This window comes from Melitaea cinxia, chromosome 18 (assembly GCF_905220565.1).
Source record: "Melitaea cinxia chromosome 18, ilMelCinx1.1, whole genome shotgun sequence".
NCBI lineage: Eukaryota > Metazoa > Arthropoda > Insecta > Lepidoptera > Nymphalidae > Melitaea > Melitaea cinxia.
In genome coordinates this window covers 2,296,092-2,314,382 of record NC_059411.1, presented here as the reverse complement: position 1 = coordinate 2,314,382, position 18,291 = coordinate 2,296,092, and the positions used below count along the sequence as shown (strand labels likewise).

The 18,291-nt window shown below is 36.3% G+C and overlaps 1 protein-coding gene across 1 annotated transcript in view; it reads left to right on the top strand.

The window, feature by feature from the left end:
* LOC123662184 (cell growth regulator with RING finger domain protein 1-like) overlaps positions 1-18,291 on the top strand; it is a 67,946-nt gene that overhangs the window by 9,415 nt on the left and 40,240 nt on the right. Inside the window, exon 3 of the mRNA XM_045597068.1 lies at positions 9,801-9,936. Within this exon, the coding sequence (XP_045453024.1) occupies positions 9,801-9,936 (136 nt within the window). The remainder of the gene's footprint in view (positions 1-9,800; positions 9,937-18,291) is intronic.

The window sequence follows — 18,291 nt, the reverse complement described above, 5'->3', positions numbered from 1 at the left end:
TAATATAAAAATAACAATATCAGTTGCAAATAAACGACAATAAATACAAAAGGGCGACAAGTATGCGAAGTACGAGCAATGAAATATGATACGGGTACGGGGTAACACAAAGAGGATACACGGGTATGTTATCGCGCGTCTCCGTCCATTAATACTTTAGGGGACTATTTAACCACATTCTGTTAAAGCTAAGCTGACGTTTAACGGTATCAAACAGATAAAAAAGTTATAATAATCTTTTTTACTACCAATCTTCGTCATGCCTATGAGGTGTTTGTATCCGCAATGTAAATTCAAATGTTGCGGTCTACTGGTTTACCTTAGAATATATCGAAATTCTAAATTAATTCAAAATCCAGCCTGTAACATTTCACTGCTGATGTATGTAGGAGAAGAGATTTTTATAGTAAAGATTAGCGACTTCTGTCCGTTCATATTTATTACGCGATAAGTAATCACCAACATTTCATATACTAAAACCTTCTCCGAAACACGCTGCATCTTATGGTGTAAGTATTATTAAAATCGGTTCAATAATTTTCGCAGTATAACCGAACAAAAAAAAACCGGGTCTCCATTTATTAGTATAATTATATCTTCTATAATATAAAAATGAGTCGCTGAATGTGTTGCTAAGCGCAAAACTCGAGAACGGTTGGACCGATTTCGCTCATTCTTTTTTTTAAATATTCCTTGAAGTACGAGGATGGTTCTTACGGAGAGAAAAATTAAAAAAAAAAATTTAAATTTCCCTAAAAAAGTCTAAAAACAACACTTTTCTATACTCCCATACAAAAGATTTGTGATAATACTTAAAAGTCACTGTTAGGCGATACGAAGTTCGCCGGGTCAGCTAGTTGATAAATAAAAATGAACATTGCTAAGCGCATAACTCGATAATGGTTCGACCAATTCGGTTAATTTATTTTTTTATATGTCCCTTAAGGCCCACGAAACGTTTTTAATACAAAAAAAAAAAAAAAAAAAAAAAATTACTATTAATTTTTGACAGAACGAAGTCTGTCCGGGCAGCTAGTAGAAGATAAATATTTAAACGACCGAGTCATTCAAAGACAATACATAACAATTAACATTAATGTTTATTTAATTTATACTTATAAAAACAATTTGCTTCACGATGTGATGTTTTAAATATAAAATTCCTTCTTAATATCGTAAGTAATAATAAAAAATATGAATGCATTAAAAAAAAGAGTAGTTGGGGCACTTCTTGCTAATTCTTTCCTACAGAATCGACACTCTGAGTCCGACGATAGCTTCACTTTAACTATTATTAATTAATTAAAAAAACTAAAAGTAATTTTTGATATTATTTTCTTGTTTTCACGCGAATTTCACTCATTATAATGAAACAATTTTTTTCTGAATCTATCGCGGTTTACGTTTTTTAGATGCCCGACGTTTCGGATACTTTACAGCAACCATGGCCACGGGAGTACCTTACGAAAATGTTGTTTTATTATAATTTTTGATTTTACATTTTTTTTCCTTTTTATACGTTGCCTACATTGTATGTTACTTTATTTTGATATACAAACTCGTTTAAAACAATATTATTTCGCTGATTGTAATAATTTTATTTGTTTTTCCGTTGGAATGTGATTATACAGGTGTTTCGATAAAACTGCGTAAAACACGCATTTTATACGAAAAGTCGAGAAGGAATGGTAAATTTACCTCCTCGACCTATAGCCACCTAGTTTCCGACATGGCAAAGTAAATCTCCCTTTGTCAGTTTTAAAATTTCCCCTGGGACAGACATGCCGAGCACGAAATAAATTTTTGAACACTAGCAGTATTTTAAAACATACATAGGTACGAATTATACCTTATGATTAATAAATGTCGACCTAATAGACACAGCTCCTAACCAAAAAAAAAAAAAAAATATTACCTATTTATGCGTCTTCATCATTACAGCCTATACAGTCCACTGCTGGACATAGGCCTCCACAAGTTTACGCCAAAAATAACGTGAACTCATGTGTTTTGCCCATATTCACCACGCTGGGCAGGCGGGTTGGTGACCGCAGTACTGGCTTTGTCGCACCGAAGACGCTGCTGCCCGTCTTCGGCCTGTGTATTTCAAAGCCAGCAGTTGGATGGTTATCCCGCCATCGGTCGGCTTCTTAAGTTCCAAGGTGGTTGTGGAACCTTGTTATCCCTTAGTCGCCTCTTACGACACCCACGGGAAGAGAGGGGGTGCCTAAATTCTTTAGTGCCGTAGCCACACAGCACGTCTTGCTGTTACTTAATTAAAAATAAATTTATTTTATTTTAAAGTATCTCTAACATATTTTTATCGGTTTGTATAAATTTACGTTATATGAATTCCACGTTATGAGCAGCGTGGTAGATTAAGCTGGAATCCTTATAACAATGGAGAAAGAGGCCTATGCCCAGCAGTGGGAAGTTACAGGCTGAATCGTTATGAATTGTTAATTTTCATATTTAAAAGTCTTTTTTTTTACAAGTGATATACATCCACGGGCTTATGAACCCATGTCCTTTTTTATTCCAAAAACATGCAAAAATTTTTTTATTTTTTTATTTCAAGGTAGGCGTTACTCAGCAACATTATAAAACATATTTAAAAATTATTATTTATTAATTTAAACATATTTAAAAGTGTTTAAGGTTTACATTTTAAGCTATTTGCATATATCAACATTTTACTAATCTATTGTGTATACACAGGTATTGTCTGTTAGAAATCGTTATCCGTTATTTGTTCCAGTGTATTTTCGTTAATTTTAAAATCAATATATAATAAAAATGTAGCGGTTCGCTGTCTGTACATGGAAGATATATGAGAAAAAATATTATTGGGATCTTTCCAAATAGCCCCCAAAACAATGATTGTTAATTTTTTTATCTGTTTTTCTGTTCGTTTGTGCACGCTAATCTCAGAAACGGTTTATCCGATTTAGATGTGGTTTTTACTAATATATTGTGGTAAGCTTCACTTGACATTTAGTATTTGTTTAATGTCAATCGGCTCATAAATAAAAAGTTATGCCAACTTAAAGAATCACGTTGAACATGATTGTAAATACCCAAAACGCGAACGAAGTCGCAGGCACAGCTAGTGTGAAACAAATTATTCAGTAAATAAATAAAACTGATAACTGTTTTTAGTTTTTTTTTCTTTTAATTGATAATTAAGTTAATAGCTTGAATAGCTTAATCGTTAATTTTAAAAACCTAGCATATAAATACCGGCTTAGTTATAACGAAATATATAAACAATATGTAATAAATACTATACACAGTTTTTAGGTTATTTCTATCACTTAGGGGGCGTTCATAAAATACGTGAGATGTTTAAGGGGGGAGGGGGTCGAGTAAAATCTCATCTAATCTTACGTTGGAGAGGGGGCCTTGGCAAATATCACGCAATTTTTTTTCCAGATTGAAAAGTATTATTTAAGTATTCTATTGTTAATTTTTTATTACACTTATATTCAAACTCTCAGCAATATTGATTACTTAGTTATTATAGTCTTAAATAGTCATAAATAAAAGCACGAAGCATTTCTTTTTTTCTTTTTACAATAACAATCCAACGCGTTTACGTAAGAAACCCACATTTTGAAAAATCTCACGTGAGATTGGGGGTTGGGGGAGGGGGTTGAATAAAATCTCACGACATCTCAGCAGGGGGGGAGGGAGGGAGAGAAAATTTAAAAAAACAGCTGACGTAATTTATGGACGCCCCCTTACCGAAGTCAACGAAAATTTTATTATGTATAAAAAACAACACATTTATTTCTGCCTGATGGTACGAGTTATCAATTCTGCTATTTAGTCGGCGTTGTATACCCGACGTGACGAAAGATGATAACAAAGGATTCGACTATTTGTCCAATTATTACGACACGAGTCGTTGACCCATCCCACGAGTGAAACAGATCGCTAGAACTCGTTTAAACCACGTACATACGACTTTCTATGATCTTAATGACTGTCTATAGTTCAAGTTCAAGTTTCTTGAATAGCCTTCTCGTCCTATTTAAGTTCTGATCCAATGATTATTAAAAGAAAACTAGCTGACCCCTCAAACGTCGTTTTGCCATATATGTTATTAAACCCCCTTACCCCCCCCCTCCCTACCACCCATAAAAATAGATCTTGTTCGATTCTCAGACCTATCCAATATGCACACAAAATTTCATGAGAATCGGTCAAGCCGTTTCGGAGGAGTTTACAAACACCGCGACACGAGAATTTTATATATTAGATTGTACCCTTTAGTTAAGATATAAATTTTTTGTGGTAGGAATTAGGACATAGTAGGAAATATCCTGCTAAATATCTGTAGCAGCTCAACTGGGGATAGTAACTCAACCTTACAGAAGATCACTCACTCACTCACTTCAGCCTATCGCAGTCCACTGCTGGACATAGGCCTCTACAACGCCATTTTTGGCGCGAACTATTATTATTGTTGTCCTTAGGCTATCGTAACCACTTACCATTAGGTGGGACGTATGCTAGTTTGCCAACCTAAACGAGTGCGCACCCATGCGCATATACAGTAAACGAAACAGGTGAATAAAAAATGGGTAAATGTTGCTTGGAGCTTTTGTAAGACGTTATAATTAATTTGCAAAAAAATATAATGAATTTTTTTGGCCATCTCGTTAGTTGCACTAATCATACAATTTATAGTTTACATACGAGTATAATGAGATGACTGAAGTCAAGGTAAAAATATTTTCTTTTCCACGTGATACCTACTTAGAAAAATTTCAATTTTAAAGTGATTTATTTTTTACTTTGCATTCGGGGCTTTCTTTTGATAGTTACCTTACCTTACACACATTTAATGCTTCTTTTCATTTATGTGTAATTTTACTGTACAACAGAAAGTAGTTAACGACATAGATGAACTTGGCGTTACCAACTTTCATATTTCGTGTAATTAATTTAGGTGACTCGTAGCTTTCTCGCTCTTCCCATAGATCCGGGATGTTTTTGGATAAATTCGCGCGAAGTGCCAGTCACGTCAAAATATGATGTTGCATTTACATTAAAATAAAACCTTGTGTTCTGGCTCTGTATATTATAGGATAAAAATAAAAATTATTGGGCTAGGGACAGCAAGGAAGATCTTTCTCAAAATTTGGAGCAGTCCAAGTAAGTAGTAGTAGCAGTAGTTAAGTAGTGTTAGCTCTTGGGGGCCTTTGGTACAGGGTTAGCTCCTGGGAAGTGTTGGATATAAGGTCGTTAACTCGCTGGTAATGCTGGCGTTATTGCTGGCGTCCATAAGCTCCGGTAGCCACATATGATCGTGTAGACACATACGCTTCTTTGCCACCTTTGTTTTAAAAAAATGCCTTCTGCTGCTATATGCTGTCCTTATCTCTGGGCAAACAAGCGTACGGCTCATCTGATGGTAAGCGATTACCGTAGTTTATACACGCCTGCAATACCAGAAGCATCGCAAGCGCGTTGCCGACTCTATCCTCAATGTCTCCTAGGAGCTATGAACATCCCTTCAGCTATTGAACATCCATCTAAAACTTTTAGATTCTTCATCAATTCGTCCGATGTGTTCGTAGTCACGTTTAACTCAGCCTATTTAGATAAAAAATGACATAAATAGCTAATAATATACAGATATAACTAAAATTTAATGGTCTTTGATTATTTTGATTGATTGCTCCTCAATTCATTACGTGTTTTTTTTTCCTCAATTCTGTTATTCTTAATGTTTGAGTATTTTTCGTTTAATTTATTTTGTGACTTTGGTAGGAACCAATTTATTTTGTCTAAAGATAACATAACACCACGAGTTAATGAAGCCGATTGTTTATTTACTTTACTGAACATACACATTTCAGTGCGAAAGCGCTTACAAAAGTAAAGAAATATTTTGTTAATGTAACATATTATTAAATAAACATCGCCCACGTTTCATTGAGGGTATTTTTATTAACACAAATCAGGGAAAATGACTAATTTAAGAATCCATAGTACAGATATTATTATAAACATTATTTATTATGAGTTTATGATTTAAATTAAAATAAATTAATTTTAATTTTTTTTTATTTATTTTTTTAAATCATTTTAAAATTCAAGCAGTAAAGAAAGAATATATAAATACTGGATTTTTTTTTTAATTTTAATTTTCGTGCTTCAATATCCCTAAGGTATATGGTAATGGTCTAAGTTGCTTTTTTATGCATTGTTCAAAATACTATATAAGTTCTTTCTTTTCTTTCTTGTAATATAGCTGCCGCTATTAAGTAAATATTTAAATTCTTAAGTATTTATAAAAATAGTGCAAAGTACACATGTCAGAAGTGAAACTTCTTTTGCAAACTAATTTTTATGTCTCATTTTTATTTTTGATACAAAAACGTTGCCGTTTCATCAAAACGTTGCCGTTTCTAAAAAAATTTACCCTCATGCGCCTAATGAAGTTTCACTTCATAAAAAAAATTGTAGGAATTAGCAGTATTACAGGCATAGGATAACGAATAAAAACAATCATGGTACCAAGAATGATGATAGTACTGATAAACGATTTTATAATCACCGATTTGTTAGCTATCTAACGCGGCAAACTTTTTATCATACAAATTAAAATAAACCTACTTTCAAAATACAAAGAATGATCGTGACTGTTTTGTTCTGTTTTTTTTTTTTTTTTTTAATTTACAAGCTAACAATAAAATTAACAGTAACGAAAACAAAAAAATAAAAATAATCAATTTCGTTGCAGTTGTTTGAAATTTATGGACAAACATACATTTCGGCGAATCTTCTTGTATTTATAACATTGATCGACATTAATATTGATCACACCATCCATTACCGAATTCGTCAACAGGTATAATAAAAGAAAATATTCCCTTTATATTAATTCGTATTCCAAAAGTATTTCGGACTCAAGCCACAATGAAGGTGCGATGTCGCTTGCGTGGGTTTTTGGCAGAGGCGGTCCACGGGCTAACGTGACTTGATTCAAATCATTGCCAATCCGTCCGCTTATTATAGGCATTATAAAAAATATTCTGACACTATTATCATTGTTGCCAAATATACTAGGCGTGTCTTGCATTTTCTTTTGTATTTCGAATAGAAATAAGCAAAATCATGTTTAATATACACATATAGGTTTTGTTATATATATAAATAGCGGTGTTTATAGCGATCCCTTGGGAATGGCGGGATAAAAATCGCCTATGTGTTATTCCAGATCTCCAGCTAATCTACGTATCAATTTCCATTGAAATTGGTTCAGTAATTGTTGCATGAAAGCGTAACAAACAAACACCCACCCTAACAAACTTTCGTATTTATAATATTAGTAGGGTAAGGGTGGGGGGGGGGTCAAACGAGCAGTCGGAGCACTTTGATTTTTAATGGCTACCGTCGCCCATGGATATAAGCAACATTATAGGATGTGGTCAAGTGTGTATTGGTGCATTGGCGTGAATCGACCTTTAGGGAAAAGATGTCTGCACGTTTTAAAACCTAAAACTATAGCACTCATGGAAAAAAACCTTAGAAGGAAGGTCTGTCCACAGTTTTTATGTGCCTAAGCTAGGCAATTCAGCGCCTGGGCTTTAGGAAACAACCAGCTGAATTTGTTTTGAAATAAATGTACTTACTTATAAATATAGTAATAATAATAATAATAATAACGTGTATAAGTATATATTTCATCCAGACTTGGGACAGGAATTTAGCAAATGACCGTCTGAGCAGAATCACTGCAAATTGCGCTAACAGACTAGGCCTTACATCTTATCGGTGTAAATTTATCACGCTTTTATCGCATAGACAATGGCATCGTGAATAAGAATTGACATTAGCGTGACTTTGACGGGATAAGAGATTAGTCAATGACGTTCAGAAATGTGGCCCTTGTCAGATTGATTGACGATTTTTCCAGATGAAATGTCCTTTAAGCAGTAACAAGATTACTTCAATCTGAGTAGGCGTTCTCAATAAGAATTTGTTTCAACTGAATTGAATCCTGTAACCTCCCGCGGCTGGTTAAAGGCCTCTTTATCTATAAAGGAGAAGGGTCGGAGATCACCAATCTGCTCACTGTTGATGGGTATTTTACCTACGACGAGTGGTAATCATTATTAAGAGTCTGTAGTAACGACCTAGACCGATAGGCTTTTACATACTCATCGATTTACGGTGGGGAGACCCACAAAACATACACCCAGACCAAAAGCAAATATATATGTAGAAATATAAATATCTGCCCTATGCAGGACTGAATGTCCACTACACGCACCACTAACGAACGGTTGACAATGTGTTTAGTTACCAAAATTAACACGTTCAAACAAGTTTCTTGCAAATGGATTTCCATCTTTCGCTCAAACAAAAGAATTTCGCATTTTTTTTTTTTGGTAGTCGATGTAAATGTCGTGTGGTTATTATTATAATACCATATTACAAATGTATAAAGCAAATGATGCATAATGAGTGCAGATGTTGATGCACGGTCTAATGCGGGTCGCGGTTTCTATCCCCACTTTTGACAAATATTTGTATGGAACATGCGGGTCTGTGCATTCTTGTTGCCTCGCCTCCTTATCTTTGAAAAGAAATTTCTACGATTATCCTCGAGAGAACAGTTGATTTAAAAACTATGTATGCCAGGCATAGAACCCTTTTTACCCGACGTGAAAAACAAGTAGATTATCAATGTATTTACACAAAAAAAGAATAGTTCAATGATAACTTTTTAATGGGTATATCGATTTTGATGCCTGTTTATTGTAACTTATCGAACATAGTATTCCTTAAAATTATTTAAACGTTAGCACTATTTTATTTTTATAACTCATTTTGTTTAGACGTATATAAGTATAAAAGCTTGTAAGTAATTGTTGTTGTATTTTTTATTTCGATTCCACATCTGGTTCCTAAAATATCCCCGAGTTTTGTATTGAAATGGAGGTAAAAATTTCCTTCAGCGTGTTAGACTTTAAAAGCTGTACCAGCCGGCTCGTTTTAATTCAACACTCAAGTTTTTTCGTTAATGTATCGATTATCTATGAATTAATACGTGAAGCAAAAACTTTGTAACCCTTTTTAAGAAAATTCGCGGACGGAGGAGTATGGAATTTCGCACAATTATAGTTCATATAGAGAAGAAGTGCAGAATGCTCATTTTTTTTTTAAATTTATGCATAAAAAGTACATTAAATCAATAAAAAAAAACATTACACACTACCATGTATTTGACACACACATGCTTATTATACTTTTTTGTTGATTGTCAAACTCTGTAGTCAAATTGAATTTTTTTTTAAAAGGTTCTTTATTTTCATTATTTGTTGGTTTTATTTAAATTTTTAATTATGGTTGAATTTTGACTACTAGTTTTTAATATTTTCTACAAACCATGGCGTGACAATAACGAACACAAAATAAGTCCCAATTTGGTTCTGTCGTTCGAAAGTCCTATGCGTACGTACATTTCGGCAATTTTTTATTTATTAGATTAGATTTAGACATTAAGCTAAAATAATTACGCACTGTGTTACCCTAACGGAAAATATCATAGCCGAAATGTTAAATTAACACACGGAAATGATAAATACATTCTGCGATTAACTATTACTAAATCCGGAACAAAATGTAGGCTATATTTGGAATCACTGCCCGATTGGATATCCTCGTTCCTTGCGTTACTCATAGTCAATAATCAGAATACAATCTTGAAATTTCGCCTTGCATCCTTTCCCTCAGGAGTAAGAATTTCGCCGACTCCAAAATCAATGTATCCTTTCCCTCAGGAGTGAGATGCTGTGTCTCCTCAACGGTGCGGTACTGGCACGCGAGCTGGTGGGGCGCGCCGGTCAGTGACTTGCATCAGACGCTCTGGGGCACGCTCCCGGAAATTCTTGCGTCTAGACATTTGAACTTCACGAGGTAAGGACACACACACACTTCATCACACTTGTCGCCGCTTAGTGATAAATATTATCTGGTACATAACTTACTGTTAGGCTATCAGATACTATAAGCGTGGGGTAAAATAAGCAAAGATCCTTAGGAATAGGGATCCTAATGTGATAGAAATATTTCATACTTAAGTGTAGGTTTCTGATATATTCTATATTTACTTTTTATCTGGTAATAATAATTATCCTAATTATCTATTTAAGACTATTATTATACTAGCCGGACCCCGCGGTCTCAACCGCGTTGATTTGAGGAAAAAAAATAGCCTTCCCTCTTTTTAAAGTATACCTAACCTCCCTTCTTAATTTTTTAAATTTTTTAGCTGTGGATACCGGTAGAGCAAGCAATTACGAGTATCTATAAAATGGTATATAATTTATGTCATAGTATGGAGGCAAACATCTTAACCTTAGCGTATTAATATGTATGATGATGATTTGTCAGATGTGTGACGTGACGGTGACACTCGCTCTTAGCGTATGACATATTTATAAAATCATAATAAAAACTGTCTAGATTGTCATAATAAATTATTGTTATAGTCGTACATCCTAAATATTGAAGACATATAACATATGTTCTTTTAATAATATAATAGGCTATAATGTAGATCGAGAAAGCAATTACATGGAAGAAATTTGTGTCCATAACGTGTACTTGAGGCGATTTTGTCACTAAAGAGCTTTTAAGCGAACACTAATCATATTTTTGCCCGCTATTTTTAGGAACCATATGTTCTGATCCGATTCACTCTTGGATTACTATAGCCACTGAGGTTATAGTACCGCGATGTAGAAAGTAACGGGAACCTACTACATTATTTATCCCATGAGAGTTGCAATGATGAGTATGCGTAAAGACACTGTGAGACCGCCTGGCAACCCGCGTAGCGACCGGCGCCCTGAGTTTTCCGGGGCTGAGGGTGTGAAATGGGATACCGGCCATCAGGATGCGGGCAACCAGGCATCTTATGGAAAAAATGCTACTGGAAGAAGAATAAATGTCAACTTAAGAAAAAATCTTCGCATAGGTACATGGAATGTTCGGGGGCTTCTTGAAGATGGGAAGCTTCACATTCTGGAACAAGAACTTGAGCGATGCAAACTCACTATCGCAGGAATCAGCGAGACACACTGGAAAGATAGCGGCCACTTTGACTCAGAGAAACACACTATCTACTTCTCCGGCAACGACAAAAGTAGCTTTTCGGGTGTGGCTATTGCGATCCCTAAATCGTGGAAAAACTCGGTGCTTGGCTACCACCCTATTAATGATAGAATTATGTCCATTAAACTTAGCGCATCACCAACCCCACTCAACATTATTCAAGTCTATGCTCCTACAAGTTCTGCCAGAGATGAAGAAGTAGAAGACTTCTATTGTCAACTTGAGTCTTCTATAGCTAAAATTCCTAAAAGAGAGCTTTTACTCATCATTGGTGACTTTAACGCCAAGGTGGGAAACACCACAATGGATACAGGCATACGACATATTGTTGGGAACTATGGCCATGGTGTCCGTAACCCAAGGGGAGAGCGACTCATAGAGTTCGCTGCCGACAACAACATGACCATAACAAACACGATGTTCAAACACCATCCTAGACGCCTATATACCTGGACATCCCCCGACGGCAAGCACCGCAATCAGATAGATTACATATTGGTGAGAACCAGATGGAGAAGCTCAATAACCAATGCGCATACCTTGCCGGGTGCTGATTGTCATTCCGACCACCAACTGCTCATTGGAAATATACGACTGAAATTGCAGAGAGCAAGACAAATAAAAATGGCTAAAAGAATAGAGGTGAAAGATCCAAAGTTACTCGCAACCTCAATACAGAGCAGACATACCGCATGGAGAACAGGCATCGGAAATAATGACTCTAATTTCTTATGGACCTCGGCAAGGACGTATATTATGGAAGCGATTGCGGAGTCACAGCCGAAAACCGTCATACTAAAACGACAGCATTGGATGACGGAAGACACCTGGCATATGGTTGAAGAGCGCCGAAAACTTAAAGCCAGTGGTGCTAGTATTACTGAGTTGAATGCTAAGTCAGCTATCATACAAGCTGCTTGTCGACGTGACCGCAATAACCATCTGGGTAGGATATGTGATGAACTGGAACAGCACTCTAACAAATATCAGACCAAAGATCTGTACGATAAGGTGCGATACATAACACGCCAATTTAAGCCTAAGACGTGGGCTATTGAGGATTCCGCTGGGATGACGGTTACAGAGATAAAGGATATAGTGAATGTGTGGAAGGAGTATTGCCAATCACTATTTTCCAACAACTCGGCATCAAGCTTCACGTGCTTTTCCTACGATATACGTGACCGTGAACCCGACATAATGCGCGATGAAGTACGAGCAGCAATTAAACACCTAAAATGCAATAAAGCCATAGGTTGTGACGAAATCCCAGTCGAGGTCCTCAAAGTAATGGGAGAATCCGGAGTAGATGTCTTATACACCATCTGCAGTAAAATATGGGAGACCGGAATATGGCCCGACGACTGGTCGAAATCCATTTTTATTCCACTGCACAAAAAAGGGTCCACCAAGAAATGCAACAACTACCGACTCATATCCTTGATATCGCATGCAAGTAAGGTGATGCTCCACATAATAAATAGACGGCTGTTGGCCTACCTTTCAAGTCAAATCGCACCCGAGCAAGCCGGATTTGTTAAAGGAAGAGGCACTCGCGAACAAATTCTTATATTGCGTCAGATTATTGAGAAGGCCAGAGAATTCAATACAACCCTTTACATCTGCTTTGTGGACTTTCGCAAAGCATTTGATACGGTCATATGGACACACCTCTGGACAATACTTGCAAAAATGGGTGTACCGCATCATTTAATAGTTCTGTTGAGGAGGCTGTATGAAGATGGTACTGCAGCGGTAAAAGTGGATGATACCCTTTCAAGTAATTTTAAGACTGAGGCCGGTGTACGACAAGGATGCATCTTATCGCCATCACTCTTTAACACCTACACAGAGTACATTATGCGTATTGTCCTGGAAGATTGGAACAAAGGAATATCGGTTGGGGGACACGTGATAAATAACCTTAGATACGCTGACGACACTGCCCTTCTCGCACAGACTAGAGAAGACATTGAAAATCTTTTGACCCGTCTGGAAAATATCAGCCTCCAATTCGGACTTGCTATCAACCGAGACAAGACGAAGATGATGATAGTGGACCGGGCTGAACAAAGTGGAAGCAATGTACACAAAATAGCTAATTGCGAAGTGGTACAGAACTATATTTACCTCGGCTCCACTATATCAAGTACTGGAGGATGTGGCGACGAAATAAGGCGAAGGTGCGCCATGACCAGGTCTGCTGTGGAACGACTGGGAAAGATTTGGAGAGACAGAAGGATCACCAAGAAGACTAAAGTCAGGTTGATGAAATGCCTTGTGTTTCCAATCTTTCTCTATGGAGCCGAAACTTGGTCTCTGAAACTGCAGGATCGCCGTAAAATCGATGCATTAGAGATGTGGTGCTGGAGGCGCCTCCTAAAGATCCCGTGGACGGCGTTTCGCACCAACGTATCCATCCTCAGAGAACTTCGTATCAAAGACAGACTATCATCAACTGTACAACTACGAATACTGAAGTTCTTTGGGCACATCTCTAGAAATGAAAACTCGATGGAGAAACTAGTGGTGCAGGGCCAGGTGGAAGGCAAGAGAGCACGCGGTCGGACGCCAACCCGCTGGACAGACGTCATCATAAGAGCTACTGAGTCCACCATGGTCCAGTGTACTCGCGACGCCTCCAACAGAGGGAAATGGAAGCACATCGCCAGGAGAGCTACCCTCGAAAATATTATCAACCCACCAAACACCCCACTATGTACCTCGTCAGCGCAGCCACGACCACTCTGACAAGAGTGTGCGACTAAGAAGAAGAAGAATTTTTAGGAATTCCTTAATCGTCTACCCAAATCTGATTTAAAGAGATTTTTTGCAAATATATCTGGAAATTTTAATAAAAGTGTTTACTGACATTATTGTGTTTGGTCGCTAACGAAAAAAACCGACTTCAATTAAATCGACAAATAACACAACGTAGGTAGACGAAAAACTAGTCAAGTAAATACGCGTTATTAAAGATTATTCAAAAAGTAGTTCTGAGATCTCGATCAATTTTAAATGATACTGCAAAAGAAGCATCGGTTTTCGATTTAAAATAAGAATCATCAAAATCGGTACAACCAGTGAAAAGTTATGCGGTATCTCATGATCAAGGCTAAGGGGTACATATTTACTAACTATAACTGCATACCCCGTGCTTACGCACTCTCAGTGCACACATCTATACTTTATTTGCATACTATACATAGCGGGGCCGCCGGGGACTGGGGGCCGGGATACATCCCGACTAATACATTAGTACCTATCATTGGGAGTTTTTGGCCATAGTCACCGCGCTTGGCTCTGTGTGTAGGTGACCGCAGTAGACCGCAGTTATGATACTCAGGAGACGCTACTACCCGTCTCCTGGAATTTTCCCTCGATCGCCCCTTACGAGCTCCACGAGAAGATTGAGACTAGTGCTAGATTCTAACTCCGGAGACCACACAGCCCATAAAGAAGACAGCGGTATAAGCCGCTAGATTCAGTGGGCACAGGAACGGACGGAGCGGCGGACATTAGGAGAGGCCTGCGTTCAGCAGTGGAATTCTAAGGGCCGATAGATGGATGGATGGATGGATGGATATTATACATTGATAAAACTAGAAATATTCCAAAATAAAATTGATAAACAAATTTATACCAATTTGTAAGGTGTCAAGTTTTGTTAGCTAATGTGGCGTGACACCAAGCATAATTGAATTAGCGATAAAAAAATATTAAAAACCTTTTACAGTTTTATCGTTTGAAAAAGTATGACATTAATACGTCTCGCGTTTCACTTTCAATATTGAAAATATTGGTTTTTTTGAACTAATATTAATTCTGTTAAAATAATAAACATGACTTTAATATATAAAAGTGTTATAGTTTACAAGGTTGTCCAAAGATTGGGCGCTTATAAATGAGTTAATCATAATTCGTCCTAGTTTTGAGAGCGTCTTGAGAATGTCCGGAAAGAAGAAATTTATTTTCTTGTACGAGAAGATGGGTTTTCCGGGAAAATCTTTGAAAATACAAATTTATATTCAATGCTGAATGGATTCTAAACTGTCGTGAAGCTATATCTAAATGGTCAGGCTACAGTTCAAGTGCTAAATTAATGTTTAAAATTTCTCTTAAAGTCAGGATCGTAGAAAGCACCTACATATTTTAACACTTTAATATTAATATAGGCCGAGAGAGCAGGTTATAGGGCGGAAAAAAAATTGTCACTAAAAAACCTAAACTAGAGCTAAGTTCTTAAACTAGGATTCGTCTTTTACTAAATATAAAAATTACAATAAAACAATTGTTTGGATCTGAAAGAAGATGTAGTGACAAAAATTGAGAAAGGTATACTCAGATGGTTTGGTCATGTCGAGAGAATGAGTGACGAACGATTGACGAAAAAAGTGTATAAGGCGAGTGTGGATGGAAGGGTTGGAAGGGGTAGACCTAGGCGGACGTTCCGAGACGAGAGAGATATGGGACGTCTTGAAAAAAGGCCAGGTCAAGAGTACCCTAAAACGAAGAGCATGTATGAAGGGAATAATGAAAGTGGACGAAGCGAAAGAAGTATGTAAGGATCGTAGCAAGTGGAAAGAAGTGGTCTCTGCCTACCTCGGTACCTCTCTACGGTACTCTCTACATGCAATAAAACAAGAGTACTTTCTAGAAAAGATTCAATTTTATTCAGATGTATGGAATTATTAAATTGTTCTTGTAAATTATTCATGTTCTCGACATATATGCACTAACTGTACTGATAAAATCGTCGTATAACAACTTTTTGTGCACTAACAACCAGTGTTCTCAACCTGAACCGAGGCAGCTATCGTACCAGGGCCGTAGAATTATCGTATGTGGATCAAAATTATCGTATCCCGTCAAATTTATGTAGATTTAGATCAATGTACGATACTAGGGTACGATGTGTTGATGTCACATTTACGATAATTATCGTACGGTTGCGAACACACCTAAATACTTGTCTAACTAACAAAAAAAAGTGTCAGCTGGAGGCGACGCACTACTGGAGTTTACTTCTTTAGATCGACTGTCTAAATAGGCACAAAAAGGCTTACTAGTATAAGAAAAAGATTAATACCATATCAAGTGGTGAATAAAAAATAACGCCATCTAGAAAACGTAGTTACGCCATCTATCGGAGTCTTATTGGTTTCCGATAGATGGCGTTATGAGAAACGTAAAGAGATCATTCGTTCAGTAGATTTTACTCATCAAATTTTTTCATGCCTTATATGAAAATCGATTCTTAGGGAGTTTACACTCAAAAAAAGTCACAAACATTTTCTCCAAATCGATCAACCGGTTTTCTACCTGCATTTGTATTCGCCTCGAGCAAAGTCACGTGATTCACATCACGTACCGTATGTCCTTCACCTTGTATTTAAAACAACTAAACGTATTGCGCAAGCCCACCTGCTTTGACTGTCGATGCCTTGTAGATCGTTTTATTTCATAGAATGATATCGCTTTGTTCCCATTAATCGTCACAGCGTGAAATTTTGTACTCACAAATCTTCTTCATATTCAATATACAGGGTTTTGAAATTGGAAATATAACCGCGTTCAAACGAACGGCTGAGCTTGATCATATTAGTATATTCATATCTTTGATAGCATATCACAAAATGAAAGTTATCATTTTTTTTACAGTTTCAAGGGCAATTATTGCTGGTCAATGAACTGTAAAGAATTCATTTGACGATTATCTCCCCCCCGGTTTTACCACCATTCATACATTCACTAAAATAGCAAGGATTATTTCGCTTTTATAACAAGCAAATACTCTGAAAAAATTAACACGTGTTGTATGTTAATTTAACGTAATTACTCATTTTGTTACTTCTTAAAAAATACCACAAAAACTTATAATACATATTATTAATAACCAGCTGACCCCCGCAAACGTTGTTTTGCCATATATGTTGATCCCTACCCCCTTATAACTTAGGGTTGAAAAATAGATGTTGTTCGATTCTCTGACCTACCCGATATGCACACAAAATTTCATAAAATTTGGTCCAGCCCTGTAGGAGTATGGTAAGTAACATTGTGACACGAGAATTTTATATATAAGATTATATAAATATTCCGTTACCTCATTTACGTAATCGTTTGGAGTTATGAATGAAAAAGCTATGTAATTATATGAAATAAGCAATAATTGTAAAGAACGTAAACCATTCAGTACATACTTCGAGTACTCTTAGTTGTTAATATAATACAAATGATATTTGATTATGTTCTGCCAGTTGACCCGAGAACTTTGTAGCCTTATTTTTTACGTATACAAACATAACGAACACAAAAATTAAATATGCCTGACAAGCACCAACTTTCGAATATTATTATTAACACACGTAAAAAAACACTGTTGAAATTAGAACCTTAGCCTTTTTTGAAGCAGTTTAAAAAAATAGTCCGATTTTAAGTAGTCGTTCAGAAGTTTTTTTATACAACTAGTCCAGCAAACAAGCGTACGGCTCACCAGAAGACAAGCGCGTTGGCGACCCTACCCCCAACCCAATTCCCTCAGGAGCTCTGGTCACCTTACTCACCACGGGAACACAACAGCACTGCTTGGAAGCAGTATTGTTAACGTATATATTAAGTGTGTATTATATTCTCTAATTTTGTGATACTCCCCAGTCAGGCTGCTCCAGATTTTGAGCAGGATTTTTTTCTGTTTGTACGTTACACGTGTTCCTCGTTATACGCATACGAAGTTAAGACTGCGTAGCTTTACAAGAACGCATTTATCGACTATCAAAAATAAATCTAGACTTTATTTAAGGCTATACCGACAAATATGTCGAGAGTGTAAATTCTAAAGATATAAACTAGTTGAATGATACAAAACAGTTTCTTAGTAAAAAGGTTATACCAGAATAATTTCATTATTACAAGAAAATACATTTCTTAAATTTCTCGCTGAGAATGTTTTTATTTTTATAAAAAGGATATACGAGTATAATTCTATTATTACAAGAAAATACATTTCTTAAATTTCTCGCTGAAAATGTTTTTATTTTTATTTTGTTTTATTTATAGTTGTAAAGTCTACCAGCAGTTTTACAATTATCACAGATAACTATAAGACCGCCTTTTATTGCAACTGTTTCTTTTTTTTTGTAAATTGTTGGTCAA